The sequence below is a fragment of the Plodia interpunctella genome, chromosome 3 (assembly GCF_027563975.2).
Source record: "Plodia interpunctella isolate USDA-ARS_2022_Savannah chromosome 3, ilPloInte3.2, whole genome shotgun sequence".
NCBI classification, from domain to species: domain Eukaryota; kingdom Metazoa; phylum Arthropoda; class Insecta; order Lepidoptera; family Pyralidae; genus Plodia; species Plodia interpunctella.
In genome coordinates, this window is record NC_071296.1 from 11,837,416 (window position 1) to 11,854,448 (window position 17,033).

At 37.6% G+C, this 17,033-nt stretch overlaps 1 protein-coding gene across 1 annotated transcript; it reads left to right on the forward strand.

Moving 5' to 3' along the window:
* Window positions 1-2,970: 2,970 nt before the first annotated feature.
* On the forward strand, window positions 2,971-16,077 carry LOC128683447 (mucin-2-like). Its single transcript, XM_053769113.1, has 11 exons — window positions 2,971-3,080; window positions 9,133-9,195; window positions 9,867-10,082; window positions 10,404-10,493; window positions 10,715-10,939; window positions 11,424-11,627; window positions 11,838-12,642; window positions 12,754-13,184; window positions 13,272-13,388; window positions 13,882-13,995; window positions 14,251-16,077. The coding sequence occupies exons 1-11, from the start codon at window positions 3,044-3,046 to the stop codon at window positions 15,261-15,263; spliced, it is 3,315 nt and encodes a 1,104-aa protein (XP_053625088.1). The 5' UTR covers window positions 2,971-3,043; the 3' UTR covers window positions 15,264-16,077.
* The last annotated feature ends 956 nt before the right edge of the window (window positions 16,078-17,033 follow it).

The following is a 17,033-nucleotide window of genomic DNA, read 5'->3' on the forward strand; positions in this document are numbered from 1 at the left end:
TAAATAGCTCGCAGTAAATAGTTTGAACCCGCATTGAACATCGTCGAGCGCGATGTGAAAATATGATTTAATGACGACCACACTCATTACAACTGTTGAAGAACTATAGGAAGTGATGGCTGTGGGCTTCATTACTTCTTTGCTCATTGTGTAATCTTGTAGTTATTCTTAATTGAGTATTACTTATTAATAACTTTTTTACTATGTAACTCACATCATACAAACTGCTGCTGCTACTTATTTTGTGTAAAAAAATTACAGATACATACAATTTAATCAAAAAATCAAATGAATGAATCCAACGATGAATCCTATTCTTAAAACATAACACTCCCTTATCGGGCAATCATAAAGAATATCCATTATCGCAAGCAATGCCGGGCGACAGCACTAGTCCAGCGCAAGGTAAACAGTAACCGCAGGCTGCAGGCTCGCAGTTTTTGCTGCAGCTTCTCTGGAAATAAGATAATTATCATCACATACTTAATTATAGCGATGCCGCTGTGTTGCCGACAGCCTCCGGGGCTGCCGCACGGGAGATAATGGGAGTTCTGTAGAGTATGTTACGTGTGGTCACGCCCTAGAATAGTACCACTCCATATTATTCCCTAAGTCGTACAAAGTGACTAAGGGACACATCCCTTGGCCCGCATTACAGCTGATAGGCATCTTTAGCATTCACAAGGAGGGTTGACGAAGCTGTAGCTTTCCTTTCTTGGTCTCGACTCTTGGTTGTGCTACTCCGTAAGAGATGAAGCCATGACATCTGTGGAAGCAGTAGACCATGCAGGTCAAGAGGCAGCCCTACGGAAGGGAATTACCGTCCGGGCGGCGGCGGCGTGAGTCCGCACATAGCGCGACTGCCGAACGGTTTTTGTCATTCAGTTTAGAGTACCTCCTGAACTGTTATCAACGACGTCTGCTATACCTTGTGTTTATTTGTAAGGACTGTAGTAGGTACATTATATATATATTATTATTCTGTACTAGCTTTGAACGGGGTTATTAATTTTTAACGTATAATCATTAGCAAATAAATTTTCTAAATAAAAGTGAAACTGACGGAACGGATTTTAATGGTGTGTGGTTTAAAAGAAGAAAGCTTAGAAAGAGACAGACGTGAGGAGCTTCGTTTTGTAGGTACCTACCTACTGTGTAGCGATTCTGAGAGTATGTCTTTTCAATGTAAATTATTTTATTTACCTATACTTTATATATTTCTCAAATCTAGCACTTCAGAACGACCGGTACTGAAAAGAAATACTTACGTGAGAAATACCGAGTAGTATAAATATACTTTTAATAATCAAACGGTAAACTTAATGCCAAAATAATACCTAATAACTTCATTACCTTTTATTCATTTATCTAAACTTTAAAATTAGCAATAGTAACATGAAGTGTCACCATCACCGTCCTTGACGATATCAAATTAATGCTTCGTGGTTGTCTCCCTTCTGTCAGGAGAGGACAAGTCCTAAGGGGCAGCGAGACATTTGATGCAGGGGATTTAGTTTTTACCACCATTTTTTAAATATAAATTTAAATTTATATAAAAATGGTGAGCCCTTCTGGCATAATAGGGACCAACACTGTTTGAATGAGTTTCTTTCGGCATTTCTTTTCAGCAGTGGTCGTTCCGAAATGCTAGTAGTTTGTAGCTTTGGTAAACATCATTTAATTTAGAATATGACGTGAAAAACTAATTTCTGAATAAATGATTTGATTTTGATTTTTGATTTTGCGTGATTTGCCGGTTAATTAACGTTAATCTTCTTAATCTTAGTAATTATGTATTTGTCAGCAAGGTGGTATCTCCCGAACAGCTGAAGAGATTAATGACCGCTCCACCTTGGAGATCGTGCCCACATTTGCAATAATTATTACATCACGTTAATTACTTATTTAAAGTTACATTTTGAACCTAACAAAATTAGCGTCATTTTTCTTTAATTTGGTTTGATTCTTTGTTTTTAATATGTGAATAAATATGCTGATATGTACAGTCAATAGCACATCAAGTTACCCAGCATGAACTTCTATGGCGCAGTAAAAGCGGCGAGTTTGCAATGAATATGGGTAGGTTGATGTGCTGTTGACTGTACGGCAAATATGTTGTAATAAAAGCCCATTTGGCATAATTTGTATAAATTATGTTGCTCTTTTGAATATTGAAAACATATAATGGGGGTGGGAAATTTTTGCTTTCGAGGCATTTTCTTGGAAAAATTTGTTGCAGTTTCAAATTGACCTTTATTCGCATTTAATGTCAGATTCTCAAAATATCAGATTCTTGCAATATAGCCAAAGTACAATGAAGAAAAAAAATACAAGAAATTATTTTTTTTTATCAAAATTGTTTATATCGACGTTTAATTGTGTGATACTCCGACGCGGTACCACAGAATGCAGATAAGTGTTAAGGCTATGTGTCCCTTGGTCGCCATGTAAACATTCATGGGAGGATATGGAGTGGACCTATTCTAGGGCGGGACCACACGTCATGACGTCACACCGACTTCCAGTTATATTATAATCTGACAAGTATTATTTCTACTATTATCAGACTATTTATTGGGGATTTAAAATTAATGTTGAGCACAAGGTAACTTTCCCATCTTGTGCTCAAGTTTAATTTAAAATTGCCTTATATAATAATGTTTTATTATCGTTATCCAGCTTTTACTATCGAATGAGGTTTATAAACATTAAAAGTATTGTTTAATCTAAATTCATTAAGGTCGTAAGTGTTACAGCTGAAGACTACACGATTGTCATTTGTTTTACGAGCGAGCGAACAAATTAAAGACTAGAAAAACGCTGAAAAAGGAAGTGTTCATAGAGTTTAATGAACAGAGTTTACAATATAGTTGAAAATCGTCACTCAATATAGAAATTTAAAGGCAATGTCAGCTTTAAGCTTGGTTGTTCACTGTAGCCCCATATCACATGGCATCAAGGCTCCATCAGTTCAGTACAGCGCGGAACGCCACCGGCGTCGCCCGCTTCGCCCGTCGTCCGCCGCCGCTTGTGGTCCGCAGCCATGCTGCTCGTCCTGGCGCTCGCCGCCGCCTGCGCAGGTCCGTGCGATGCAAATCCCGGTCACCGACCCCAGTGATATATGCGAAGGATACGCGCTATATGACCAGTCCACTTTATTGCCTCCAACTCATTTTTGAGTCCAATTTATGGGTTTGTCTGCGTCGTTTTGGGATCGCAGGTACTGTATTTTGTAGTCATTGGTCCGCAGTCGCATCTTTGGAGGACGATCGTTTTCGTTTTGTTACGAACTTTATGTTACATTTTTAAAAGTTAACATTAAAAGTCTTAACCATTCGGACTTTTTCCTATTATCATTAGTTTTACTTTATAATAATTAGTTACGAAACCCAAGTATGGGCTTGAATAGTAGAAGACGTCAAAGATAAAACAGTGAAGTTTACTCCCACTTCTGTATTTTCAGAAAAAATATTAGAAACATGTCACCTTTTTGACTAAACTGAATCTGCGGTGAATTAAATTTTAATTTAGGAGCACTTAGGGGAGATGGGGGTAGTTGCCAAAGTGAGCAGTCTCCGAAGAAATTGATATTTTCTAAATCAAAATGCATTTAAATTGCAACCCTATAAATTACCATACGGTTTGCAATTTAATTCGTTCTATTACTACTTTTTGTTTTTTGCGTAAGTTTTTTTTTATTTGTCAAATATTATATTATATTCAGTGGTATTTTTACTTATCTATAGACATTCAGTTTCGGTTAATTAAAAAAAGATTTATCATTAATTTGATATTACCGACTGTCGTAGAGCCGTGCGGAGCTACCAAAACTGTTCAACGTGCGACAGGGAGCGAGTTTTTGCTAAACCATTCGTAAAGATAAACTACAAAAGTACGTAAACCTTAATTGAATAAATTTATATGGTAAATTACTTTGAACATGAACAATTGAACATGTGGCATTGGCTACACGTGCTGAAGAAAAATAAGTAAGATATCTTAATTTCCACCGATATTCCTATTTAAACTTTATTACACGATATCGATAAATAAAGGCTGTCTTTACAACCTTATGTATATTCAGAGTTGGAAAAAACAGTAAATTACAAAAACGTTGATGCGATAAAAAATATTATTACTTACTGCAAAACCAATAGACAATATGCTAGAAACAATACTAACGTATCAACTAAAGATAAACTTGCTTATCAAGGAATATTTTTACTCACTAATTATTGAATCGGAAATGAAATATGTCATCGTGTGATCTTTCTCCTGTTTCTAGTCAGGAATAGCAGCTGAACCGTATGACATAAAGACCGCCAGCGTTCAGCAAATGCCGAGCAAAGGACACTTTCCGCGACAAACAAAAGATTGACCTACTCCCATAAATCTTGCTGCATCACATTCGCAACTATGTGAGTCACAGTGCCTAAGAAATGGATGCTACAAATTCTAACTTCTTGCCTCCAAAATGGGGGAGATTGTTAGGACTAACACTTTTATATATCACATTTAATTTTGAAGGAAAATCTCAGCATTGATTAATTGTATTTGTAACATGAAGATTACAAAATTATAGATTAATCAACATTATTCGGCCTAAATTCCCCTATTTATATACCTTTCCTGTCATTTTTAAAGTAAGAAAATTCTCTTCTCCCTTCTCTCACTCTCGCTTGAAAAATATATCTTCGTCATGGATTTAGTAAGTACTTCGTTGTACGGAGTACGGACTAATACCATGATGTTCGTATAATACTAGAACTATTGTCTAATCTGTGGTACAACCCACAACTAGGGCCAAGACGAACAGTTATCCGCAGCCAATGAGCGAATTTGTTATCCGCAGCCAATGAGCGAATTTGTTATCCGCAGCCAATGAGCGAATTTGTTATCCGCAGCCAATGAGCGAATTTAAAATAAGTTTTTTTTTATTTATTTCGTTTGTTTATTTGCTTTTAAATATTACTTATGTGGTCAATAAATATAAAATTAGGTCATATTAAGGTTATATGTTGTTATAATATTTCAAATTAATTAAAAATAAAAGCTTGTAAAAATCGATTTCGCATAATCTGTATCGATTTTTTTACATACTTTTTAATGCGTTCATATTAAAAAAATACTTAAAATTGCGGCGGGAAATTCTTACCTTTTCTTGGTTTAATAATGCAATTACGTAAAATAAAACTACAATACTAGTATATAGTGGTTAAAATAGGAGAAAAAATTATACAACAAAAATATTCAGAAATTGTAAAAAGCAAGTACATATTTTAGTTTAATTTCAAAGCAGAGAGAGAAAAGCAGAGTATACACCTCGATCGTAAATTATCTCACCCTCAGCGTAACTATCCACCCTTGCTTGGGCGCAAAATGGTCATCAAAAAGCAGTTGTTTTTAGGCTTCGTTTATCAGCATTTCTTCTTGACCGATATAGATTACAAACAAAAACTTCGTACCTACTTACCTCATTTTAATTTGTGCCTGTAATTCCATCCAACCATTTCTTTTTGCAAACCAGTAATATAAGCACTTATATAGAATTTTGACTTTGAATATGTAACATCGGTTTGAATTTTACTTTTTGCTTATTCATGATAGTTTATATTCTACCCAATAGACAACACTAAGAGGAATTAATTAAATGAGTTTACGATTGCAGTAATAAAACGTTAATTGCAGAGCAAGCAATATTTATTTATGTGGGAACCACGCGCCCTCCGGAACATTACATTACAATAGTGTGATGGGAGGTTGACCACCTTTTAAAACTAAAGCAAATAGCACTTAACACGTCTTCTGTCCGCAACGCATCAGTGACTTTTGTCGGGTTGCTGGTGTCCATGAACTGCTGTGTTTGCTTACCATCAGGCAGGCAAACCGCATCGCATGCTCGTCAGCCTACTATTACTGATGGCTAAAGTAAAAACGCAGGATACAAAGAAATTACCTACCTACATGCAACTATTGTTATAATTAGTCTACTGTATTTTATGTAGACTTGTTGATTAACTTTAGTATTGAAATAAAATTATTTTTAAAAGTATAAATGTTTGTCTAGCGTTCGAAGTAAGTAAATTAGAATTTGAAATTTTCTCAGAAAGGTTGTCAGACACAAATGAGGCTCACAAAACGAGAAATGGCACGAAGACCAAATTCATTCATAAAGCGGAATTCCGTACGTTTGTGTGTACGTCGATAATGTATGTTAATGCCAGGGCCCGCTATCCGCCACCTGCCCTGTGTGACATATGTTTTGCCAAGCTAATTCGAACTCTGTCCAATCATGATAAAGCAGGTTTTGAGGCTGGATGAGATGTAGATTTGCTTAACTAAAGCTAGAGACAAGTGCCGTTTGTTGTCAAGTTAAGTTTGATTCAAATTCTTGCTAAAATTGTGTTCGCTTTGTCGTGTATTTCATTGCAAGATTCTATTAGCCCTCGGTCTGCCTGTAACTCGTCTTGCAAGTCATGTTCAGCATAGTTCTCCATTTTAATGAAACTGCATATATTAAAGTAATCTAATTGTATTGTGACGTGACATTTTTTGTGCGATTGTATCAAAGACAGAAATCAATGTTGTTATCAATCGACGAAGTTTCTTCAGATTTGGGTTCCAAATCAATAGGTTATCCAAATTACATACTTTAGTAAAAAAATTCACCGAAATCGAAGAATTTACGTAAACTGCTTTCCGTTTAAACATATGGTTTAACTATCAGATAACTCCAACAATCAATCATTGTCTTATGAATTTCAATATCGGTATAAGACAGCCGATACCTTAACTTTTCCTACCTTATTTGTTCTATCTGAGGTTACCTGTTTGCCGACTTTTCTAGCGATCACATCTCGATGTCAGCAGTTATTGCTTATTGCGCAATTCGTATTCGCTTTATGGGAATCGATACTAGTTCCTAATGTTTGTAGTAGTCGGTGACCGCCCAGTCGCGGCTTTATTTACTTCTGCGTATTTTCAGTATTCATAGCTGTTTTATTTCGTGGAAATCGGGATGAATACAGTGATTGGTTTATAACGCTTTGGTCTTTATTAAACGTAATAAAAATCTTTTTATTTCGAACGACTGAAAAGGTCAGCTGTTATTTCATTGTGAAAACTTTCTTTTTGATTTTTCATGAACTACTTTTTTTGCCATGGCAATACCAAACAGAATGGTCATGATTGGTTGATAAATACCCAATGATGCAGCCAACAGGAGAGAGCGCCTCATTTATTTTCTTCACTTTATTGACAGACTGTACCTGAGGTTGGTACCTACTTATTAAAATATTATTTTTTGAAATACAAACATAAATATTAAACCATATGTGAAAATGTCGCATATTTATCCGACATATGCAAAAAGATACTTACCTTATTACTACTATTAATTGAATCATATTTACTTAAAAATAGATTTTTGTAATTTTCGATCTATTAAATTCACACATTGTAATATATTTCCCAAAAGCCACCGTTATTGGGTGAGAACGTTGTAATATGACAATGGAGAGGTCACTGCTTGGACTCCAAGTGGAGCGGAAGTCTCCTGGCCCTGGGAACCATTGTGCGGGTACTGTTAGCCTGGACAGCGCGGGGCGGGGCGGGGCCGTCGGGAAGGGGGCGCGTGGGACTGCTGCTTTTTGTTGCTATTTCTGTATTGAGGAAAATGCTGTTGAATACCTATATATACATATTTTATAGCTAACCACAAATGTTATCCAGATTAGCATATTAACTACTTAGTCGCATTTTTCTTTTCGTCGCACTCATTCAACAAAGTTATACCTAATTAGAAAACGGAAAAAATCTCTGGCAAAAACAATAATTTCGACAAATAGGAAGTAATAGGAAGCTACACCTCACGCATCTCTACCCCTGTGCCTCACGGTACAACAAGCAAAAATATAGGTACCTAATTATTTCATAGAGCTAAACAAAAATGGTATCGGTATTATGATTTAATGGTTGCTATCAGGCAATTTCAAGGAAGATATTGTAAACCAAATCTACCTTGAAATTGCCTTATAGCACATACCATTTAGCCTTCTTATAGCTTAGAAATCCTTTGCAATAGAACTTATTCCTTGTCTTTTCTACCGACCACCCACGGTCGTCGCCCCCTCTCTCCACCCGCACATAAGTTTACGATCAATCCCATAAAACGCTGACATAAGCTTAGTACTTAGGTAATTATCATTTGATACGGCAAAATATGGCCTAGCCCTTGACTGCTGTTAAATATAATGAAACGCATTTAATTTATTATCCTCGCCGACTAATATTTATAACCGTGAAAGTTTGTGAGACTGAGAATTTTTTAAAGTATTTTGTCGAAAACAAAATTTGATACAAATAAATATAAAATTTTTATTTCATAATTCATTCAGTTCGATTTAAGTTGAAGCCAAAAATACGTAATAAAAAAATATAAAATAACGTCTAAGTAATAACATTCATACGAGCAACATCAAAATATGACTTCGTCTACAGTAGGTAAAGTACTTTGCGGATAACACTGAATGTGGGCCCTCTATGCGAAGATAATTGCGGCGAACTTGCAATAAAATCGAAATAGGTAGATGTGCTGCAGACGATACTAAGTGGTCGTTTGTCCTTGTCGTCATTCGGGACCGGAGCCACAACTGGTCCTGGTTGTTGCGGTGTGCACGTCACGTGACCACAGGGGTAACCAGATTACGGTTCTCACGCCATCCTTGTACCTACTCCTGCACAAATGGCTGAGATTTAGTTCAAGATGGTTCGCAGCAAGGTTGAACCTGATTGAACCCGCGACGCAGGGTTTTATAAGTTTGACGTGTCTCGGTGTCACGACGTAGTCAATGCGTCTGTCTGAATGTGGGTTATTTTCGTGTTTTTAGTGGCTATAATCAACTTCTTTGATTGGAAATAGGTAACCGAAATTATGTGTATATGAGATATCTAATGCATAACCGCCTCTACCCAATGACTACAAAATTAAAAATGGTACTGCAACTGGAAACCTAATCTCTTATCCTACATCAATGTGCGTAAATCCTAAGCATTTTCCTGGCATTTCGACCGATAATTTGTTTCATTTATACAAGTACAGTCAATGTACTAATTTTGTAAATATTGTTATAGAAGTGTATGGAGACAGTTCCGCGAGGCCTCATAGTCAGAAAGACAGAAGTATTCGTGCAATAGGTAAGTAAAATATTTCTCCATTTACGTAATTTCCAACGTCAATGGTTTCAGAATTCAGGTGAAATTATTGAAATTGCTCACTTTGATTGACACCTTGATTATTTGCAATGATAGGAATGTGTGTGAACTCATTTCAAAGTATGACTTCGCCTGACTTTCTATTGAGAAACAAACTTATGAATACCGGTGAGGGCGTCGCTGCTGTTCAAATTTGATAAGAAAATTACTTTTCAAAATTGTTACAATTTGCCCTAACAATGGTATATACCTAGTTAATGGAATCGAGAGTCTTTTAACTTTTGTGCTCTCTGTCAAATTGAAGTGAGTAGTCATGTTGAGTGGAATTCATAAGTAGACATAATCCCAATTTGATACATCAAAAAATTGTTTTATGATTTTGGCCAATTGATTATTAACACGTCATTAGATGTAAGCATTCCTTCTTCTTCGTTATATTTCTTGGAGCCAAAACGATAATTGTTATAATTTTCATCTGTCGCTTACCATTTTCCATCTTTGATACACGTCATCTACTTTTCGTTTTTACTTGCATTTATAGAGTGCAGATGCTGGGTAAATTTTATACGTTTTTTGGGGTTCCTATCTCTCTGTGAAGATAAGAAATTAACTTGATTAAAAATAAGTATATTTAATTAATCATATGCTTCCAGCCACGCCTTCGCTTCCCCACGGCTGCCTGTACGAGGGCCGGTGGTTCACGGAGTCGGCGGAGGTCACGACGCAAGAGGCGTGCCTCCGCTGCGTGTGCGCTAGAGGCGCGCTGGCGTGTCGCAGACGCGCATGCGCGGTGCTGCCTGACCCGCCGCCGAAGAGGTGCCATGTGCTGCACAGAAAGGGCGCTTGTTGTCCCGAATTGCATTGTCCTAGTAAGTTTTCGTTAAAAACTTAATGTGCTTGAACGTTAATAAAATTGTCATTTGTGGTAACTGAAACTATGCCATTGGGTCTTCGTAACTTAAACAAAACAACTGTCACGCTCTACTGTTCATGATAATATAATGTGAATACTTTATTGTGTAATGGAGATTATACGTATAAAATACAAATTGATTATGATAACTTGCTGAATACGGCTTTTTCACAGACGAGTATTATGTGAGGATAGTGGAGTAGTAGTGGAAGTGGCCATTTTTGTCCTATAAGCCTTTACTCTTCTTGTGTTTAAATTTGAAATGTGTTATTTATAGATAGTGTGACGCTAATGGAACATGGCGCTTCAGCGAGATTTGAAAACGACGATTTCTCCGACATTGTCACTCCAGCTTCCATAGTCCATGGTAGGTTATCCCTGTATTAAAAGGTGCATTTATAATGACAACAGCGGGGCATACCCGGTGCTATATCCTACTCGTGTTCCAAATTTCATAACAATCCATCCAATATATTTTGCGCGAAAGAGTAGTACAAACATATTACACACATACATCCATACATAGTTATTAGTAGGATAATAAAAATGAATAATAATCGTAACCGATAACCACTCGAGTGTTTCCAGCGTGCGTGGAAGGAGGGACGGTGTACTCGGGCGGGTCGGCCATGGCGTCGAGCACGGCCTGCGAGCAGTGCTTCTGCCTGCGCGGCGCGCGGCGCTGCGTGCGCCCGCGCTGCCTGCGCGCGCCGCCCGCCTGCCGCGCGCGCCCCGCGCCCGGCGCCTGCTGCCCGCTGCGCTACTACTGCGACCACGTCACCACCACGCCGCCCGACCTGCACCGTTTGCATGGTAAACATGTTTATTTGTCAGTCTCGGAAAGCAGTGTACCTGTGTTAGAGTCTGTGTCGAGTTTCACATTTTACGAAAAAGATAACACAATTTAAAAAAAGAAAATGCCTGCGGTTTTGTAAATTTCTAAACAATCTGTGTGAATTTGGAAAAAGAATAAATGTCCTGCACAGTCTGCACCATAGAAATTAGCTACTCACTTACTCCACACATACTGGCAACTACGTATAGGTAATAAAATTCCTTTTTCGCTTTCATTTTTTCCTCTACTCTAATGCAATTAGGAAAATTTTTTCCTTCTTCTCATGTTCTTATTTTTATCATCTTTAGCTTTAGTATTCCAGGAGTACATTCATATGCTATTCATTTTATTGACTGAATTGACTAAATTACTACCTAATATATCTTTCACGATAAGATAGATGAAACTTCTATAGATTTTCCGCAGCTGATGTAGGATTAAATTGTTAAAAACCAATTTTAGACTGTGAGGTAAAAGGCACCTGGGTGCCTGAAGGCGAACGTGTAGTGGCTAAGGAGAGCAGCAACTGCACCCGCTGTTTCTGCTTACGAGGCTCTGTGCTGTGTCAGCCGCTGGCGTGCGCACCGCCTCTGCTGGGCTGCAAGCCTCTTCTGAGACCTGGGCAGTGTTGTCCGCATCAGTACCACTGCGATCACAATCAGCAAGGTTAGATTTTCGTGTGGTTTCTATTCACATCTACCTACGCAAATTCATGTGTGTGTCAGCCATTATAGCTGTTATGTTTGACTTGATTTAAAACCGCTGCAGGGCCGTTTGATGTTTAGTTAATGACCCGACGTCGAACATAGGCAGCCGCGTGTAGAGCTGCCGGTGTTAGCTATATATTTATATTAATTATTCTAATTAATTTTTCAGGTGTAGATACACCTCATTTGCACATTGTATCTGACAACGTTTTGATATCCACTAGAAGTAATGACCGCTCGTTCCATCCCTCCAAACTGAACGAAGTTGAAACTTCTACGAAAGCTGTCACCATAAGTGCTAATACTACGAAAAGCTCCCCAACTACTCTACAACATGTTACAAAAACAAGTACCATATCGACAACAAAGGTAAAGAGAAAAACGAATGATCCGCCACCGGCCACTTCTAATAATAAGCCAGTGAAAAATAGTACTACAACCACCAAAGTCTTAAAATTGACAACGCAAAAGCCCAAATCTACCATAGCAATTACCACTCGTGTGGAAGAAGTTACAACAGAAGAACCAGCAGAAAGAACTTCAACGGAGCAACCAGAAGGAACAATGAAAATAATGATAAATGGGACAATTAATTGCACAGCTGAGCTGTCATCGACATCTATACCTATGAATATTTCAGCTAATGACACAGAAAAAATTATGATGGAGTCCATGCCCCGGATACCAGATGTTGACAGAATGGACGTTGAAACTCAGACTTCATACCCCAACGATATAATAACGGATAGAAATGTTAACGGTGGATTTGACGAAAATGAATCATTTGTTATAAACGTCACCAGTTCACTGCGAACGAACACAAGTTTGACCACTTCGCCACCAGCTTTATCTACATTTTCCAAAGTCTCTATTTCCGAAGTATTATCGGAGACTAATAATTCAAAGAAAACGAAAGGCGACTATGATTACGATTACACCGAGCCAACGTTACCGCCATCTCTCCCAAATCTCAAGTAAGTATATGAAAATTATTTCTTTCTATTACAATATTGATACAAGTTACGAGACACTACGATTTATAAAATCAGACACGATTTGTAAAATCTTTATTTTTCAAATTACAGAATTATTCCATTTGTAGCAGCGGACGCAGTTGTTGATGATGACGTATCATCCAAGGAGTCAATGTCATATCCAATTTTGGAAAGAGAAGACAAGTTTCCAGTGTATTATCCTGCAGTCGAGTCTAAAGAGTCACCTTACGCGACACGAAGAGAAGACAAATATCCACCTACACAGTATCCCGTGTTTGTATCTGAGAAGATGGATTTATATCCGACCGCATCTTTGGATATAGATTTACCAAATTCTGCTTACCCTACTGGTCAGAATGATTTATTGACTTCGCTTCAAGAGTACGCAGTTGCGGCTTCTTTAGGAAACCACAATTTGGAATTGAAAAATCGTAAAGTGACGACCAAACCAAGCACAAGTTCAACATTTGCGATCAAAACCCCTGCTGTGAATCTGTTCTCGCCACCGGTGGAGACTGAAGGTGATTGATGAGGAAATTCCTACCTAGACATAATATTGATATTTGTAGCCAGTAAACAAATTACTACATATTATTTTTATTTTTCAGGTGGGTTTGTACCAAAAGGTCCAGGAATAATTGATGAGTACTATGCTGTATATCCCAGTACAAAGACTCCTTCTGTACCTCATCTTACTACATCCATGCAGCTGGACATATCAAAAGGTAAAAATTGACTTATTTAGCTCGATTAATACAGCAGTCTCCTTTTTACTGCTTTCTTGGTATTCTTTGCCCAATAAAGAGTTTACACCCAATTAGCTGACACTGCTGGCCATATGTCGCTCATAATTCATTAACGACACAGATTAATGATTTGGAAATTTAGCCTCTTCTAGCTCAGTGACCCCAAATTTTATATTGGCCTCTGAAACGAAAAGTCACGAGTCTTTTGTTCTGTGTTTTCTTTTGTTCGCCAATTGACAGCTTTCAATTCACGGAGATCAGCCTCCACAAAGACGCTCTAGAATTATCTCAGGACTGTTTCACTACTTTCTGAAAAAATATCATATTGTAATTCGACAGATAAATCTGTTGTTTGATTGGCCAGTTTGTCCAATCCAATACTCGTACAATATATGGTATCGGATACATAACACCAAGCGGTGAAACCTATATTCATGCAATAATATCCATCTCAATTTGTATTTGTTTTCAGAACCGGAGTGCGCGGCGAACGACGCGCGCTCGCGCGCGGCGTGCGCGCGGTGCGCGTGCACGTGGGCCGCGCACTGCGACCTCCTCTGCTGCGAGGAACTCATTTGTGACATGGGTACGACTACAAACTTTTATATTTACATTTTTTTTTTTATTACAATCGAGACACAATAAATAAACAGTTGTTTGACTGCACCGGTTTTGTAAGGTAGACGTCAGAAGAATTAAACCATCGGTATTTTGAGATTGACAAATATTTTCTTCATTAGTGAATTAGTAATTGTTAGTATATGCACCAGTCAATCATCAATGTTTTGACATCTTATAGATTAAAATCATTTTACTAATGTGGTTTTTATTCTCATTTCAGATAAAAATACGAATCTTCTAAATTTATCATCTACAGAGGAAGCATTTAATACCACTAAAAAGCCTGAAGATAAAACTAATATCAAAACAACTACTGCATCAATAAATAAAACAGAAATTATCAACAAAACTACAATAAATACTGGCCTTAAGATAGTGGTCAATGAAACTGAAAATAATATAACTTTTGCAAACAACAACGATACAAAAGTCGAACACTCTTCAATGATTCCAAACGTTACTGAAAACATATTCATTGTCTCCACAACAGCAAACACAATAGTAACTACGACAAAACACTCGTCGACAGAAGCGTATGAAACAAAACACGGTTCTCAAGAATATGAAGAAGAGGATGAAGACGACGATGGATACTTTTTCGGAAATGTCTTAAAATACATACTGAGTGACAATTATGACACAACAGTAACACCATTTAAGAAAAAGACCTCCCCACCAGTTACCAAAGCATCTGATATCATAAAGCCATCGATGAAACCTCAGACAACAACGACGACAACAATAAAACCAACGCCTCAGCCAACAATAGCTCCATTTGTGCCCATGCCTCATCATCATCACGTCCCCTACGCTCCGCCAAAGAAAACGTTCCAACAGAATACTGTCAATAGAATTGACCACTTGGTTCTCGGAGAACCAACAGCAATCAAGAGTAGTACCCCCCGACCCGTAACAACATCTTTCAAACCGAAGATTAGCTCTTATAAACCTCACTCTACGAGCAGAATAACAACACAGCGACCTGTCGCCACTACTAGATTTACAGAAATTCCGAAGAAAACAGAGCCTACAGTTCAGTATACACCGGCCGAAATATTCAGACAGCCTCCTAGCGGGGTGCCTGGTTTAGGACCAGGACTATTAAAGCTAGCAGGATGCAATATATACGGAAGAATGTATAGAGTAGGCAGGATTATAGCCGAGCTGTCAACTCCGTGCCAGGAGTGCTGGTGCACCGAGATTGGTGTGCAATGTAAGCAGCTTGCGTGTTGAGAATAAAGACTTGAACATAGTGCTCACTACAATATCACGCTGAAACTAACCTGATTTTTATGTCAACAGAGTCCATTACCATTAATTACATTGTTACATAATTTTGTATATTATAATTCTTAAAGATTTCGAAGCTCTTGAATACGAAAGTTAATTTCTAACAATATGAAACGATCATCGTGTCATCTGCACTATTTCTTGATAAACGAATACTGGTCATTTGCATTTATTGTACAGGGCGTGATGTGTGTGTGATGTGGGCGTGATGTATGTGTGATGTGGGTGCAAGTGACAAAACTGTTTATAAAGACAAACACAGCGTTGATCTCATTTTCACTCAATCATTTGAATCCAGAATTTTCACTTGTAGCTGGAAATAGGCATTAACATTTGTCCAGCGATCAAACCAAACTTCTATATCCGTACTTAATATTATTTATACGCGAAAGGCTGGACCACTGCGCTGGGTCGATTTTGAATTTGGGATAGATATAGGTAATGAACAGAGGTCAAACATAGGCTACCGCAGGCGGAGCTGTGGGTAACAGCTAGTAATGCAATGTTATTACCTACTTGCCTCAGTAATTAATACAATAATTAGATTTTAATGCATATGCTTTGAATATTCTACTCGATTTGTAATTTAGGTAACTAGTTGACGACATAGTTTACCATTTCAGAAGTGTCCTTATAGATGGTTGTAAAAATTCTTCTTTCGGGTAGTCTGTTTAAGCTATACTGCTAATTTGATGAGAAATAAGTATTGTAGTTTTTATAGTTCTTGTGTAGGAAATAAATTATTTTTACATATATATTTGTTTTGTTGTTTTTTTATTATTTAGTTTTACAGTAAGTAGGTGGATCACGAATTCAACAAAATCGTCAATACAAATTATTATTTTTGGTTAATAAAAGTTATATAAGTAACCTTTTTGTAGACTATAACTATTTTTCGAATTCATCCTGCACATAGTTCATGGATGATCCTCAGGTAGATTTAGCCAAGCCTCTGCAACCTACCCTCTTTTTAGCTGAATATTGTCGACGTGAGTGATTCCAGTCAGCCCGTGACTCGCGACATGAGCGCATGCGTTGAGAGTTTGTTCGTGATCGCCGACGACGCGCGCGCTATGCTTCTTCCGTGAAAAGTTCCCGCGTGTCTCCAGGGACGTTCCTTGGCTTCTTACGCCAGATCCGTGATCTGTCCAACTTCTCAGTCCGTGTTCGTGGCAGCTGCAGCTCATTCAACACCACGATAAGGTAAGATTCTTACAACTCCCGTACCTGTAGGGTTTAGAACTCGAAAACCCAACCTGAAAAAAAAAATGATCAAAAAGAGAAGACGTGTCGTCGTCGTTAGGATAGTTTTGCAGTGACCTTATGCAATAAAAAATCTTTTCTGCGTTACAAATTCTATGCAATTACTTTTTTCAGTCCGGGTTTCCGTGTTCATGAGCCCCACATAGATTTTATTAGACGATCCGTGGTCGCATGATCCGTGCCTATTCAAAATTTCGTAAATATATTGTACTAGAGACTAAGTAGGTAGGTTTCATTTTACTAGGCACATAAAAAATCTAGATTTAACCTAAAAATAAAACTAAAATATTTGAATGTCGTTAATTCGTTCCACATTCCATATTCAAAATAGCTACCGAGTTGTGCTAAACTTACATGCAATTTTCAAATCAATTGACCCTCTATTTATCAATAAGTTAGGTAAGGCATACGAAAATATTCTGTCACTATCCCACTTAACAATATGTGACA